The sequence below is a fragment of the Pelophylax lessonae genome (genome assembly GCF_965119305.1).
Source record: "Pelophylax lessonae genome assembly, chromosome: 11".
Taxonomy (NCBI): domain Eukaryota; kingdom Metazoa; phylum Chordata; class Amphibia; order Anura; family Ranidae; genus Pelophylax; species Pelophylax lessonae.
In genome coordinates this window covers 29680890-29694670 of record NC_138778.1, presented here as the reverse complement: position 1 = coordinate 29694670, position 13781 = coordinate 29680890, and the positions used below count along the sequence as shown (strand labels likewise).

The following is a 13781-nucleotide window of genomic DNA, read 5'->3' as shown; positions in this document are numbered from 1 at the left end:
CCATCTCAGCAACAGGCCTGCAGCAGCACCAACAGATCTCCCAGCAGCCTGCATCAATAGACCCTCCAGGAGCCATCAACAATAGACCTCTCCCTCAACAGTAAATCCCTCCCATCAACAATTGACCCCTCCAGCAGCATAAGATCCCCACTAGCAACAATAGACCTACCCAGTAACAACAGACCTCCACACAAAAATAGATCCCCCAACAGCAAGCATTAATAGACCCTCCAGCACTCCTTGCCATTACATACATTTATTGCTGGAGGTGCCGGAACTGCGTTCCCCCATGTTCCCGCTGAAAAAAAGCACTGGTTCTGCCAATTTAAAGCCCAACTCCAGCCAAAACTTTTACTTTGTAGTTTGGACAGCAAGATTTTTTAAAATAATTTTAATATTTTTATTACATAGATGTAGCACCCTCCTAGTGTAGGATTCTAGATAAATCTAGTTTTTGTCCCTTTCTGTAATCAAAAGGAGTAGTAATCACTTGCTCAGGTCTGCTCATGGTTTGACGGGCTGGGAGTTTGTTTCCCCCCGTCTCACGAAGAATTTCCCAGAGCCAGGGGCAGTGCAAGGATTTTTGCCGCCCTAGGCAAAATAAAAATTGCAGCCCCCTGGAAAACATTAGTTTTCCTGGCACTGCAGGACCCTGTAGTGTCCCTCTCCCTCCCACCCCCCATCCTAAGATGCTGAAGGGGTTTAAACCCCTTTAGTGACTTACCTCGGCACTGGGTCAGGCTCCGCCTACTCTCCTCCGCTGCCAATGTCAGCCGGCGGGGGGAGACCTAATGTGCCTGTGTGCCAATGGCTGCGTACGCGCATTAGACCTCCCCATAGGAAAGCATTATTCAATGCTTTCCTATGGGGATTTCGGCAATGCTGGAGGTCCTCATCCTGTCCAGAGCGTAGGGTGGAAAATTCAAATAACTGGTCTGAATATTTATCATGTCCTGGCAAAATCTCTGGGAAGGTGTGCTCAGAAGGTGGTCTGGGAGGTGGTAAATAGCCTGGAGCCCTGGAGATACTGTTCCTTTCTCCATAAGGGAAAGTTCTGGGAGCTTTAGGAGGCTGGTTGCCTCTGAGGCATCCTATGGACTGAGTTGCTGTTCTGTAGGGTCTTAGCTGTGGCAGGGCTGGGGAACCTGGGAATAATCTGGAGCTGAGTGCAGGATTTCTCTACATGGGGGATCAGCTCTGGAGAGGGAGAGTTTCACTCGCTGGACCATGTCTGGAAAGAGTTGGAAGGAAGCAGCTGTCCTGGTGACTTTTGAGTAAAGACCCTAAAGGCTCGTACACACTTTTTCTCTCTCATGCTCAGCGGTCATAACCGTTTTTAGTTGACAGTGCATAATGTTCACGAAATTTCTCGTCCGATTTTTTTATTTTTTTGGGGTCGTCAGCAACTTTAGATCATGCGCGGTCTTTCGTATCTGATTTTTCACAGACGTACTGCATACACATTAAACGAAAATTGGTCGTGCTGGGGATGGATGATAAAAAATGTTGGTGTTTGTCCCTCCGTTTTTTTCATTGAAAATGTCGGCATCGGCTGCTGAAAGTTGTGTACACACTAGCCGAAAAGCATACGATTTTACCTCGGACAGGAATTTGGCAGATTTTCTACTAGTGTTTACCCCACTTGACTGACCCCCCTTTGACTGTGCAGCACCCTAAAATCTCACTGGCTACCCATAGCTCTGCAGCCATACAGGGTATCCAGATGCCTAAGAGACATACCTCATGGTCTTCAACTGTGAGGTTCCCATACCCACAAGAAGAAGAGTGTCTCCTGATTAATGTTACTAAGCATTTTGGAGAATCCCATGCCTCAATCCCGTTCCTGTTACAAATTCTACAAGCAATAATTTACAAAAAGACAACTCCGTGGCTGTTTATTGAAGCCTGAGTGAATGGACTGTTGCTTGGGTGACTGGCGGCCTCTATACTGTTTGGGAAAGAACCAGTTAATATCAGCGGCCTTTGTGAGGTAACGCTACAAAGTAATGTTAGGATTTGCCGGTATTGACTGTGTTCCAAGGTACAACCTGGTAGTACCACTTACAAATCGAATAATACTAGTCTATAGATTTAGATTTTTGGCTTTGGAATACCCTTATGTATGCTTGCTGACTCGTTTTGAGGTTCAACAGTTGCTTTACTTAGAAGTGTCTATGACCTCAGTAAACTTTTTATTACAATCTGTGAGTCTCAGAGTTCGGTAGATCCTCTGTTTTGACAGTTGCAATGGCCAGAGTTAGGCCAATGTTAGAGTGCTGCGAGTCCCCAGCCAGATGGGCTAAGCAACAGCAGAAAACCAGGTACAATACCAAATTGAGGGACAAAAGCGTGGTCAGACAGGCTAGGGGTTGAGATTGGCTGCAGAAAAAAGAGCGGTCAGACAGGCTGAGGGTCGATGCAGCCTGCAGACAAAAGCATGATCACCAGTCTAGGGGTCGAGGCAGGTGACAGGCAGGTGACAGGCAGAAGCATGGTAAGACAGGCTATGGGTTGAGAAAAGCTGCAGAGAGAAGCTTAGTCAGACAGGCTAGGGTTGGAAGCAGGTGACAGGCAGAAGCATGGCCAAACAGGCTATGGGTTGAAGAAGGCTGCAAAGAGAAGCATGGTCAGATAGGCTAGGGGTCAAGGCAGGTGACAGGCAGAAGCATGCTCAGACAGGCTCTGAGTTGAGGAAGGCTGCAGAGAGAAGCGTGATCAGTAGTAGAACACCCACCTGTTCGGTTACATCTCGAACAGGGAAAAAGTTCTAGCAAACATGCAAACTCTATTAAAGTCTATGAGACACGAACATGAAAAATCTAAAGTCCTCATTTTAAAGGCTTATATGCAAGTTATTGCCAAAAAAGGTTATGGGGACCTGGGTACGGCTATGGGGGTCATGTATCAATGCAAAAATAATTTTTTAAAACAATCGTTTTTATAGGAGCAGTGATTTTAATGATGCTTAAAGCAAAACAATAAAAATGAAAAATTCCTTTAAATATCGTGCCTGGGGGGTCCCCTTACTGAGCCTGTAAAGTAGTGCATCCACTGCTGTATCCTGGCCTAGGCCAAAAAGGCCCAGGCCTAGGGCAGCACTTTGCAGGGGGGCAGCAGAAAAAAAAGCTGCTCCCCACAGCCTCCTCTTGGCTCCCGCACGAAAAGGGTCCCCACTGGCTAGCGCTACACTTTATTATAGTGCCAGTTTTATGGGGCAAATTGGGCCAGAGGGCAGGGTCCAGGAGGCAAATCAGTAAATGAAAATACCGGCGGGTGAGGACATGTGGACAGACTGCAGGCCGCCCCCCAGTCCATACCAGGCCCTTCGTTCTGGTTTGGATTTTAAGCGAAACCCAATGCCAACGTTTAAAAAAACAACACAGCATGGGGCCCCCCCAAAACCCATACCTGACCCTTATCGGAGCATGCAGCCCAGCAGGTCAGGAAAGAGGAGGGGATGAGCGAGTTCCCCCCCCCCCCGAACCATACCAGGCTACATGCCCTCAACATGGGGGGATGGATGCTTTATAGCACGGGGGCTCTGCCCCCCACCCCAAAGCACCTTGTCCCCAGGTTGTCAGGGTATGCGAGTGGGGGGGCTTATCAAAAACTGGAAGCTCCCTTTCACAAGAGAGCCCCCAGATCCCACCCCCCTCATCGTCATTAACAACACCTGCCGGACCCAAAAAATAGAAGAAAATTCAAAAATGGTTTGCATGTGAAGTCAGAAGAGGGCGGCGCCACCTAGGGGACATTATTGGGTGGACCCGCCCCTTGCCTATAAAAAAGCTGTCAAAGCTGAAGAGCAGGCATACGGTGGGTAGCCTCTAAAGAGGTGAACCTTTTTAATTTTTTTCTATTTTTCGGGTCCGGCGGGCGTCGTGATTGACGATGGATTTACATTGAGGAACACTATTTTTTTTTTTCTTTTTATTGAAGGACTTGTCAGAAGCTTTGGGTCTGGTACAGATTTTAAGTGGAACTCCATGCCAAAATAAAAAAAAATAATGCAGACTGGCAGGCCAGGAAAGGGGGGGGCGACCATACCACGCTGCTTGCCCTCAACATGGGTAGGGTGCTTTGGGGTGCCCCCCAAAGCACCTTTTCCCCATGTTAATGGGGACAAGGACCTCTTCCCGACAACCCTGAGCTGTGGTTGTGGGGGTCTGCGGGTGGGGGGCTTATCGGAATCTGGAAGCCCCCTTTAACCCCTTGGGCAATCTTGGCTCTGACAGGACATTGTGCTGTGATTGGCCAAAGCATACAGCTCAGGTGCATGATTTGGCCCATCATCAGCAATCAATGCACTGCCACAGCGCAGTGCATTATGGAGCGCTCATCGGCGAGCGAACTTCCCACCGAGCGCCCTATTTGTTTGTGTGTTCTGTGAACACATGAACAGCTGATGTTCGAGTCGAACTTAGGTTCGACTCGAACACAGAGCCCATCCCTAGTGGTCAGATAGGCTAGGGGTCGAGGCAGGTGACAGGCAGAAGCATGGTCAGACAGGCTTTGAGTCGAGGAAGGCTGCAAAGAGAAGCATGGTCAGACAGGCTAGGGTTCGAAGCAGGTGACAGGAAGAAGCATAGTCAGACAGGCTTTGAGTCGAGGAAGGCTGCAAAGAGAAGCATGGTCAGACAGGCTAGGGTTCGAAGCAGGTGACAGGCAGAAGCATAGTCAGACAGGCTATGGGTTGAGGAAGGCTGCAGAAAGAAGTGTGGTCATAGTCTAGGGGTCAAGGCAGGTGAGAGAGAAGCGTAATCCAAGGTACTGTCCAAAATCAGAATTCAGGAAACAGAAAAAGGATACCTTCATAGGCCAGGTTGTCCTGCTGCTATTAAACAGGATTGACAATGTTGCGATTGCAGTGAGGTTGGCAGTGTGGGTTCCACCAATGCTCATAGAATTGTTCCTCTGATCTCTGCTCCAGGCGCTGGAGATACAGCATATACTCCTATAAAACAAAGAACAGGCATGCTTTATCTAAACCGTGCTTTAAAGCTGTTATTTATATTGCTTTACATCAAGTCAGATAGGTAATGTATGGGTCAAACATTAGTGGGGTGCCACAGTGGTCCTTTTTACTGCGCTACATCATAAACACAGATCTTCATGACATCACATTTCCAGGCCAAGTGCTGCAATTGAGGTGACTGCCAGCAAGAGTTTAAAGGGCCAGTCTACCCAAAAGTGATATTCATTGAAAGCATTCTCTGAATGTCACAGTGCCAAACCGTCAACTTTCTGTGTTCACAATGCAGCATCTTGTGCCCCTCCATATTAATAAGTGCTATTTTCTCATTTTTTTTTAGTAGTAATAGCAGTAGTAGATTAAACAGAATTAAAATAGCTTTGTTTAATTTGTACAAGATTATTGCATTTCATTTTTGTAATGGATGCCTATTACTTTTTGCATGAAAATAAGTGAGGTTTGTGTTAAGATTGTCTACTTTATTCAAACGTTGTGTGTGTCATATACTGAATAATATCCACATTCATGGATGATGAAAGGCACCCTTTTTTTTCTGTGGTATGATTTTTTTGTATAAAAAGTCCTTGTTATTTTCATGCAATATGTCTATAATTATGTATATTTTTTGTTAAATTTCATGTAGAAAAATATTTGGCATATGGATTCGTAAGTCTCCTGAGGAAGCCATGACTTGTGGTGAAACATGTAGGGCGGATACCAACACAAGTGCCATTTTATGACTCGAAATGTTTTTTAATGCCTTTTTAATCAATTTAATAAAATTATTAGTATTTTATATAAAAATTTTGAGTTTTTTGTAAAAATGTATTTTCCTTTTTTGTTTGCACCTATAAAGTCCCACAAAACTTTCCTATCCATTATTGTCATACACTGCATGTAGGAGACAATCGAATTTCAATAAAAAAAAAAAAGTCCTTGTTATTTTCATGCAATATGTCTATAATTATGTATATTTTTTGTTATATTTCATGTAGAAAAATATTTGGCATATGGATTCGTAAGTCTCCTGAGGAAGCCATGACTTGTGGTGAAACATGTAGGGCGGATACCAACACAAGTGCCATTTTATGACTAAATGTTTTTTTAATGCCTTTCTAATCAATTTAATAAAATTATTAGTATTTTATATAAAAATTTTGAGTTTTTTGTAAAAATGTATTTTCCTTTTTTGTTTGCACCTATAAAGTCCCACAAAACTTTCCTATCCATTATGGTCATACACTGCATGTAGGAGACAATCGAATTTCAATTTAAAAAAAATTACATAGATTCATTGCATGCGAATTTGTGTTTATGTCAATAATTCTGGGGAGGGGGTTCAAAGCTTTCATCAGAATCTTAAAAAATGTGAAATTGTCACTAAACCCACATCATAAAAAGACTATCAATAAATGGTGTATTCCACGCTGTTCATACTCACTCAGTCACTACGATATTCGGTATCTGTATCCTGCAAAAAACCTGATTGATCCTGCTGTTCCCCATCTTGCCCTTCTGTCCATGTCCTCATTTCAGCTAGGGATTTTGCAGAGCAATGTTGGCACCTCTGCACATGTTCAGTTTTCAGTGAGTTTCTATGCTGAGCATTTCCTCCCTATTACATCTGTGACTATAGAGTCGCACATGTAGGCATATACACAGTGGTAAATAACATCCCACTCCTTCCTCCTCCTCCTCCTTGCCCACAAACCAGCTTAACACTGGGAGGGCAGGATATTACATGTAGATTGTTGAAGGCTTCACCTCCCTCTTGTTCTAAGACACAGGCTGGTGTCGCGTTACACAGCCTGTGACTGGCAGAAATGCCAGTTTAAAACAGTTTATTGATATTAATTATTGAGTTTTACTCTGAATTCCAAAGGCCGTTTTTTTATTTTGAACATGTGACCAGCAGCAGAGGACTAGAAGCTCCTCCTGCTTATGTTTCCCTGCAGACAGGCTGGGAGAAGGCTGAATCCTGTGACAGCTGTACATGGATTAGGGAAAAGGTTCCTTTTTTTTTTAAATTAAAATAATTACATTGCCATCATCAACATACAGAAATAGAAAGGACAATGAAAATTAACCAGTGTGTGTTTAGTATCAAAGAAAAAGTATTGTTGGGAGTTGGGAGTCTGGCGCTCCAAGATTCCAATGCTTAAGAGTCACCTGGACTGCTAAGGGGCAGGGAAAATGAGTCTGCTATCTGTGCAGAAAGTTGGTTGCATTGTAATTCAGGCTGCCATCCTCAGAGTGTGAAAAGAAGATGTACACCGCTCAGGTGGATCTATATCCACAATCAGCCGTGGGTGCTGGACCTCGGATCGCCACCGGATAACAGGAACATGAAGAAAAAGTGGCCGCACACCAAAACGATGACTTGATAGTAGCAAAAATGTATTTGTACAAATCTGGATACAAGGTACAACAGAATGGAAATGGTAAACGCGTTTCACTAGTGAACAAGCACGCTGTTGGTTGTGTGAAACGCGTCTACCATTTCCATTCTGTTGTACCTTGCATCCAGATTTGTACAAATAAATTTTTGCTACTATCAAGTCATCCTTTTGGTGTGTGGCCACTATCTCTTTATGATCCTCAGAGTGTGCGCATGCTCTGTGGGTGTACAAGAGAGAAGGGGGGGGGGGAATGGAGGTGCCACTAAGTGCAGTATTATAAGGGATGCATTCATTGAAAATGATTGAAAACCCTTAGAAATGATGGGCATGTCTGGAGATAAACGGTCTTTCTACTGCTGCATGCTGGAGGACTGGATCGCACCAATGTCACTGGGGATGAAGGGCTGGTATTCCTCTGTGGTGCTTCTGTGTTTGGCCAGCGTGGAACGCGGAGCCGGAAGTGGCGTCACCGGTACGGGGAGTCCTGAACACAGTCCTTGAAGACTAGAAGGTGAAGGCTACATGATAGGAGCTGATGGCTCCTCCTCAAGGCATCACTTTAAGAACCACTATTCTAGAATAATACCACAGGTATGGTATATGCATAGTTACATTGGTCCAAGCTGAACCAATATTAATATGTAAAAAATGTCATACCTGAAATTCTTCGTAAAATGCTGCAATGAACCTTATCCTCTTCCTTACTGGATGCAGTGCTCTCTACTGAGCATCCAGTCGCCAGGCCTAATCACTGTTGTAATCAAGGGGGAAGGAAAAAGCTAATGTCCTGTGTAAGCATGGAAACAATATGACATTGAGCTTACACAGTAATTCGATTCACGGTACTGACTGGATGCTCAGTATAGAGCACTGCATCTAGTAAGGAAGAGGATAAGGTCCATTGCAGCATTTTAACCGCTTTTGGATAGCCCGCAACAAAAATACTGCAGCAGGGTGGCCCTCCTGTACGAACCGCAGTAGGTATATGTCGGTCGCGTGCCTGCAGCTAGGGGGCGAGCGTGCGCCGGCGCGCTCCGGCCCCCACTCGGTAGCAGGACTCTGATGCATGGGGCAGGCGGCTCCGATTGCCGCATGCCACCCGCGATCGATCCCCGCTGAGAGAGAACGGTCAGCTGTTGTAAACACAGCTGACCGTTCTCTCTGGAATGATCACAGAGCTCCGGTGATCCTTCTATATAGGAAAACAGGTCTCTGTGATCATTTCACAAGCCACGCCACCCATACAGTTAGAAACACGCCCCTAGGTACACATTTAACCCTGGGTTAACCCCTTCCCTGCCAATGTCATTATTACAGTAACAGTGCATATTTTTAGCACTGATTACTGTAGTAATGTCACTGGTCCCCCCAAAAGTGTCAAAAAAGTCAGTTAGGGGTCTGATCTGTCCACTGCCAAAAATCACAGATAACTGCCATTACTAGTCACTGTTGCACCTTCCTGGTTGGTTTCATGCCTTCAACAGTGAGTCAGCTGGATACTTTTTTGTGAGTCACCTTTACCCCTTTGGGTTTAACACCACAGATCTGGGGTCTTTCGCATAAGGTTTGCCATTGTCTTATACTACAGTTGCATTCATTTGGAATTTTCCTTCAATAAACTTTTCTATATTATACTTGACAAAATTTGTTGCCGCCATTACCCATCATCCCTTGAGCTCATTCAGCGCTTATATGTGTTTATTGTTGGTGTGACTATACATTTTGAGCACCCATCCTGGTGCATCTTTCCCACATAGCTGCTTTATGACCCCCATATGTCAATTGTCCATCATGGAAGGTGTGCAGGTCCTGGTATTTTAGCGCCGGACTATTTTTGTGTTTTCTATAACATATGTAGCCTCCTCCGCCACATACAGCATACAGTGCTGTTTTTTTCCAACAGCAAAATGAGGACTCCCTGTCCGATGCGATGCATACTAGCACATTATGTCATTGCCTTGCAGGTTGCAAAAAAAAAAAAAAAAAAACACAGTGGTTTACTACCATTTTAAAGTGTATTTTTTCCCCAAAAATTTCTTTGAGAAACCACTGCACAAATACCGTGTGACATAAAAAATTGCAACGATCGCCATTTTATTCCCTAGGATCTATGCTAAAATTATATATATATATATATATATATATATATATATATATATATATATATATATATCTCATGTTTGGGATTTAAAAGTAATTTTCTAGCAAAAAAATATTGATTTAAATCTGTAAACAAAAAGTACCAGAAAAAGCCTGATCTTTGTGGATAAGCAAGTTACATTTACTTTGTGAAAAGGTAAATAGAATAAAATATATTTAAAAAAAAAAACTAAAGAAATCTCCCTTAAAAGTTCCCCTTTTAAAGGATGTCAGTGCCTCGTATGAATCATCCTTGTTGATGTTAAGCAAAAAAACTCCTACAACTTCCTCGAAAAAGCTTGCCATTCGCAGCCTGACTCATAGATTTAAAATCTCACAGCTTCTAATTACCATTTGAAATCCGACTCATCAACTAGCGCAGATCTAATTTCTTGCGGACGTTGCCATTTCAAGCTCATATCGCTTACGCATCTTTGTGATTACAAGTTAAAGTAGACCATTGCGCATTGCAGGGAATGCAGTCACAGCTCTGGGTAACAAGTTTTACGCAGATCCAAAGGTCAAATTGTATCAGGCTGTACTCAATACCGATCTCATATACATCATCTCATTGATGAAATGAACATAATGCGATGACAGGCTTCCACGCTGTTACCGCAACGTGATGTGCCGTTGACAAGGCCCTTGCAATGCGCGTCTTTAAGTGCATTAAGTGAAATGTCAGCCCGTGCATCATGAACTAACCCTCTCTCTTCTTGGATATTGCTGAAAAAGTTTTGTTACGCAAGTAATTTTAGCGCTTGTAGCTTCTGGTTGGTATATTAGAAACATTCCAGTGTGACTGACCTTCTTTCGACATCCAATGGCCTGAAATTGCTGTGGGGGTTGGACATCTAGGAAGTGATGTCACCAGCCCAAGCAGGCTCCCAGCTGTCACTCAAATGGCACTCTATAGCCGGGATCATTAAATTGTGGACCGTGGTCTGGACCTGGACCGAGTGACAGTCCTGCCTAGACCACAGCTGCCACTGCTGGGTGCTCTCTCCCACGTCTCCTGCCCAGAAGCCACAGTCATCCTCACAGCAGGGCAGGGGGCAGGAGGTGGCGCAGATATGGACAGAGAGTGGGAGTCTTTTCAAATTAACAAGCGATAATCACCAGCTTGTTAACATAATAGGTTTGGCAGCTCCTGCTCTCTGTCCAGATTTGCAGCACCTCCCACCCTCTGCCCTGCTGTGAGAATGACAGTGGCATCTGGGCAGCAGATCCAGGAGAGGACATCCACGCTGATAAATGCCCCTGCCCAAGGAGACTTCCATTAAAATGAGCACTGTAATGTGAAGGTGTACTGCAATGTAAAGGGGGACTGCAACCTAAGGAGGCACTGTAATATAAAGGGGTATTGTGGAGTAAAGGGACACTGCGATGTAAAGGGGGCACTGTGATGGAAAGGAGGGCAGTGATGGAAAGGAGCACTGTGAGGGGAAGGGGCACTGCAATGTAAAGGGGCACAGTGATCTGAAGGGGCATTGCAATGTAAAGGGGCACAGTGATCTGAAGGGGCACTGCAATGTAAAGGGTCACTGCGATGTGAATGGGTACTGCAATGTAAAGGGGTACTGCGATGGAAAGGAGCACTGTGATGTAAAAAGGGGCACTGCGATGCGAAGGGCCACTGTAATGTGAAGGGGCACTGCAATGTAATGGGGCACTGCAATGTGAAGGGGCACTGCGATGTGAAGGGGCACTGCTATGTGAAGGGGCACTGCGATGTGAAGGGGCACTGCGATGTAAAAGGCCACTGCCATGTGAAGGAGCACTGTGATGTGAAAGGGCACTGCAATGTGAAGGGGCACTGTCGTATAAAGGGGCACTGTGATGTGATGGGCACAGCAATGTAAAGGGGCACTGCAATATAAAGGCAGACTTTGTAAAGGGGCAACCTTCCAGCTGCTGTGCCCATTACTCAAGGAACCCCTGGCATCCTCTTGAGAAATCTTAGTTGAGAAAGACTGCTCTATAGTATTCATCTTCACTCCTTCCCAGCAGCTACATACACTGTCATTTGTGCATGTAGGGTTGTGAGGGGAGGGACAGAGCAGCTATGCCAGCACAGGCACAGAAGAGACTATAATAACTTGAAAGGAAGAAGGGGGCTGTGCTAGGGAACTGGCTTTTCGTGGGGAAGACATACATTGCATGTCAAAAAAATGTATATGAAAAGGAAAATGCTGAATTGAAAATACTTGATTTTTCTGCAATTAAAAAAAAAAAAACACAAAGAATTTATAGCTATAGTGGACGCTGAATCTACATTGCAAGATGGAAATATAAGGACCTCCTTATTCTCTACACAGAATTGCCAGCATTCCAATTTGCTATGCAGAAAAAGACTATGGAAGAGATAGTTTGATCCATAAAAAAGCATTTATAGCTTTTTTGATTTTGTTAAAGAATAAACATTTCAAGAATTTTAGAAAACCTCATTGCAATTTCTTACTGGCTTCTGTTACTGAGGAATGCCATCAGACTGACTTCCCCATACAGAGTGCTAAGTGGGAGGGTCTGCCTGCTGTGATCACACAATCAGCCCCAGTGTTGTAAAAAGACAAAATCTGCATAATGGCCTCCCAGCAGTCATGTAGCACCCTTGGCCGTTTTCAGGGCCGTAGATAATATTTTTTCCGGGGGGGGTTGAGTACCCAGAGAACAATAATAAGCACGTCTGCCATGCTGTGACACATTGTGGTGTGTATATGTAGCACCCTCCCAGGTAGGTGCTAGCTAACATATAGGGAAGACCTTGTCAGCAAGGTCCAAAATGTTCAGCTAGGCTGCCATGTGTTGCCAGGTGTGCTTGTTGTGTTGGGGAGTCTCCCCACTGGAGAGAATGGGGGGGGGAGAAAATGGGGGGGAGAGAGAGAATGGGGGGGGAGAGAATTGGGGGGGAGAGAGAATGGGGGGGGAGAGAGAATGGGGGGGAGAGAATGGGGGGGAGAGAGAGAATGGGGGGGAGAGAGAATGGGGGGGGGGAGAGAATGGGGGGGGGGGAGAGAATGGGGGGGAGAGAGAGAATGGGGGGAGAGAGAATGGGGGGTGGAGAGAGAATGGGGGGGGGAGAGAGAATGGGGGGAGAGAGAGAATGGGGGGAGAGAGAATGGGGGGAGAGAGAGAATGGGGGGAGAGAGAAAATGGGGGGGAGAGAGAATGGGGGGGAGAGAATGGGGGGGAGAGAATGGGGGGGAGAGAGAGAATTGGGGGGGGGGAGAGAAGGGGGAGAGAGAATGGGGGGGAGAGAGAATGGGGGGGGAGAGAGAAGAGGGGGAGAGAATGGGGGGGAGAGAGAGAATGGGGGGGGGAGAGAGAAGGGGGAGAGAGAATGGGGGGGAGAGAGAATGGGGGGAGAGAGAAGGGGGGGAGAGAATGGGGGGGGGAGAGAATGGGGGGGAGAGAGAGAATGGGGGGGGAGAGAGAAGGGGGAGAGAGAATGGGGGGGAGAGAGAATGGGGGGGAGAGAGAAGCTCCCAGGTTACTGGCTTTCCACCTTTTTCTTTTAAATTTTATTTCATTTTAAACATTAAGCAGTCCATGTAATGAAAAAAAATGAGCATTAAGAACCAACTCCTAACCTAGGAAACAAACAAGAGAAAGAGAGAAAAAGAAATGAAATGCATGCTGCCTCTGCTGCTGTAATCAGACTTCACAACATGGATAAAACACATGAGGGACTCCTTCTTTTACAGAGATCTTGTCACACTTGTTAGTGCTTTTAGATGTAGGACTGTGTCCTATACAGCAGGTAAGAACATTCCTCTTGAATATAACAGTCTGTAGGTGTTGATCTTTTTAGGACAAAAAGCAGACTGGGGAGATTGTTCTCAGTCATGCTTCTATAGATTTAAACCGGTCCGGTGAGTGGATATAGTGGCAGAGCTAGATCATATGTATGCTGCCATGTTGCCGTCAGGAAATTTTTTGAAAAAACAATAGTTTTTAAAGGTGCAGTGATTTACTGATTTTTATGATGCTTACAGTGAAACTATAAAAATGCAGTTAAGCTGGCCTTACATTATACAATTTTCTTGTTCAATTTCCTTTAGATTTACCTTCATCTATGTAGTGCAAGGTTGATCTTGTATTACATGGCTTTGGTAAATCTAAAGGAAAGTTGCACAAGAAAGATTTAATCTTTTGTGTGCACAAAGATTAAATTCCCTAATTCCCCGTCGCATCAATTTTGTAGTAATAACAAGAATTGCTCTCCGCGGGCTTTTTCTTACTAAACAAAAATCAATTGCATTTAAAGTTCT

At 44.9% G+C, this 13781-nt stretch overlaps 1 protein-coding gene across 1 annotated transcript in view; it reads right to left on the bottom strand.

Annotated features, from left to right (window-relative positions):
• Window positions 1–13781, bottom strand: part of LOC309567319 (uncharacterized protein C17orf67 homolog) — a 47919-nt gene that overhangs the window by 17718 nt on the left and 16420 nt on the right. Inside the window, exon 3 of the mRNA XM_082272735.1 lies at window positions 4810–4954. Within this exon, the coding sequence (XP_082128861.1) occupies window positions 4838–4954 (117 nt within the window). The 3' untranslated portion in view covers window positions 4810–4837. The remainder of the gene's footprint in view (window positions 1–4809; window positions 4955–13781) is intronic.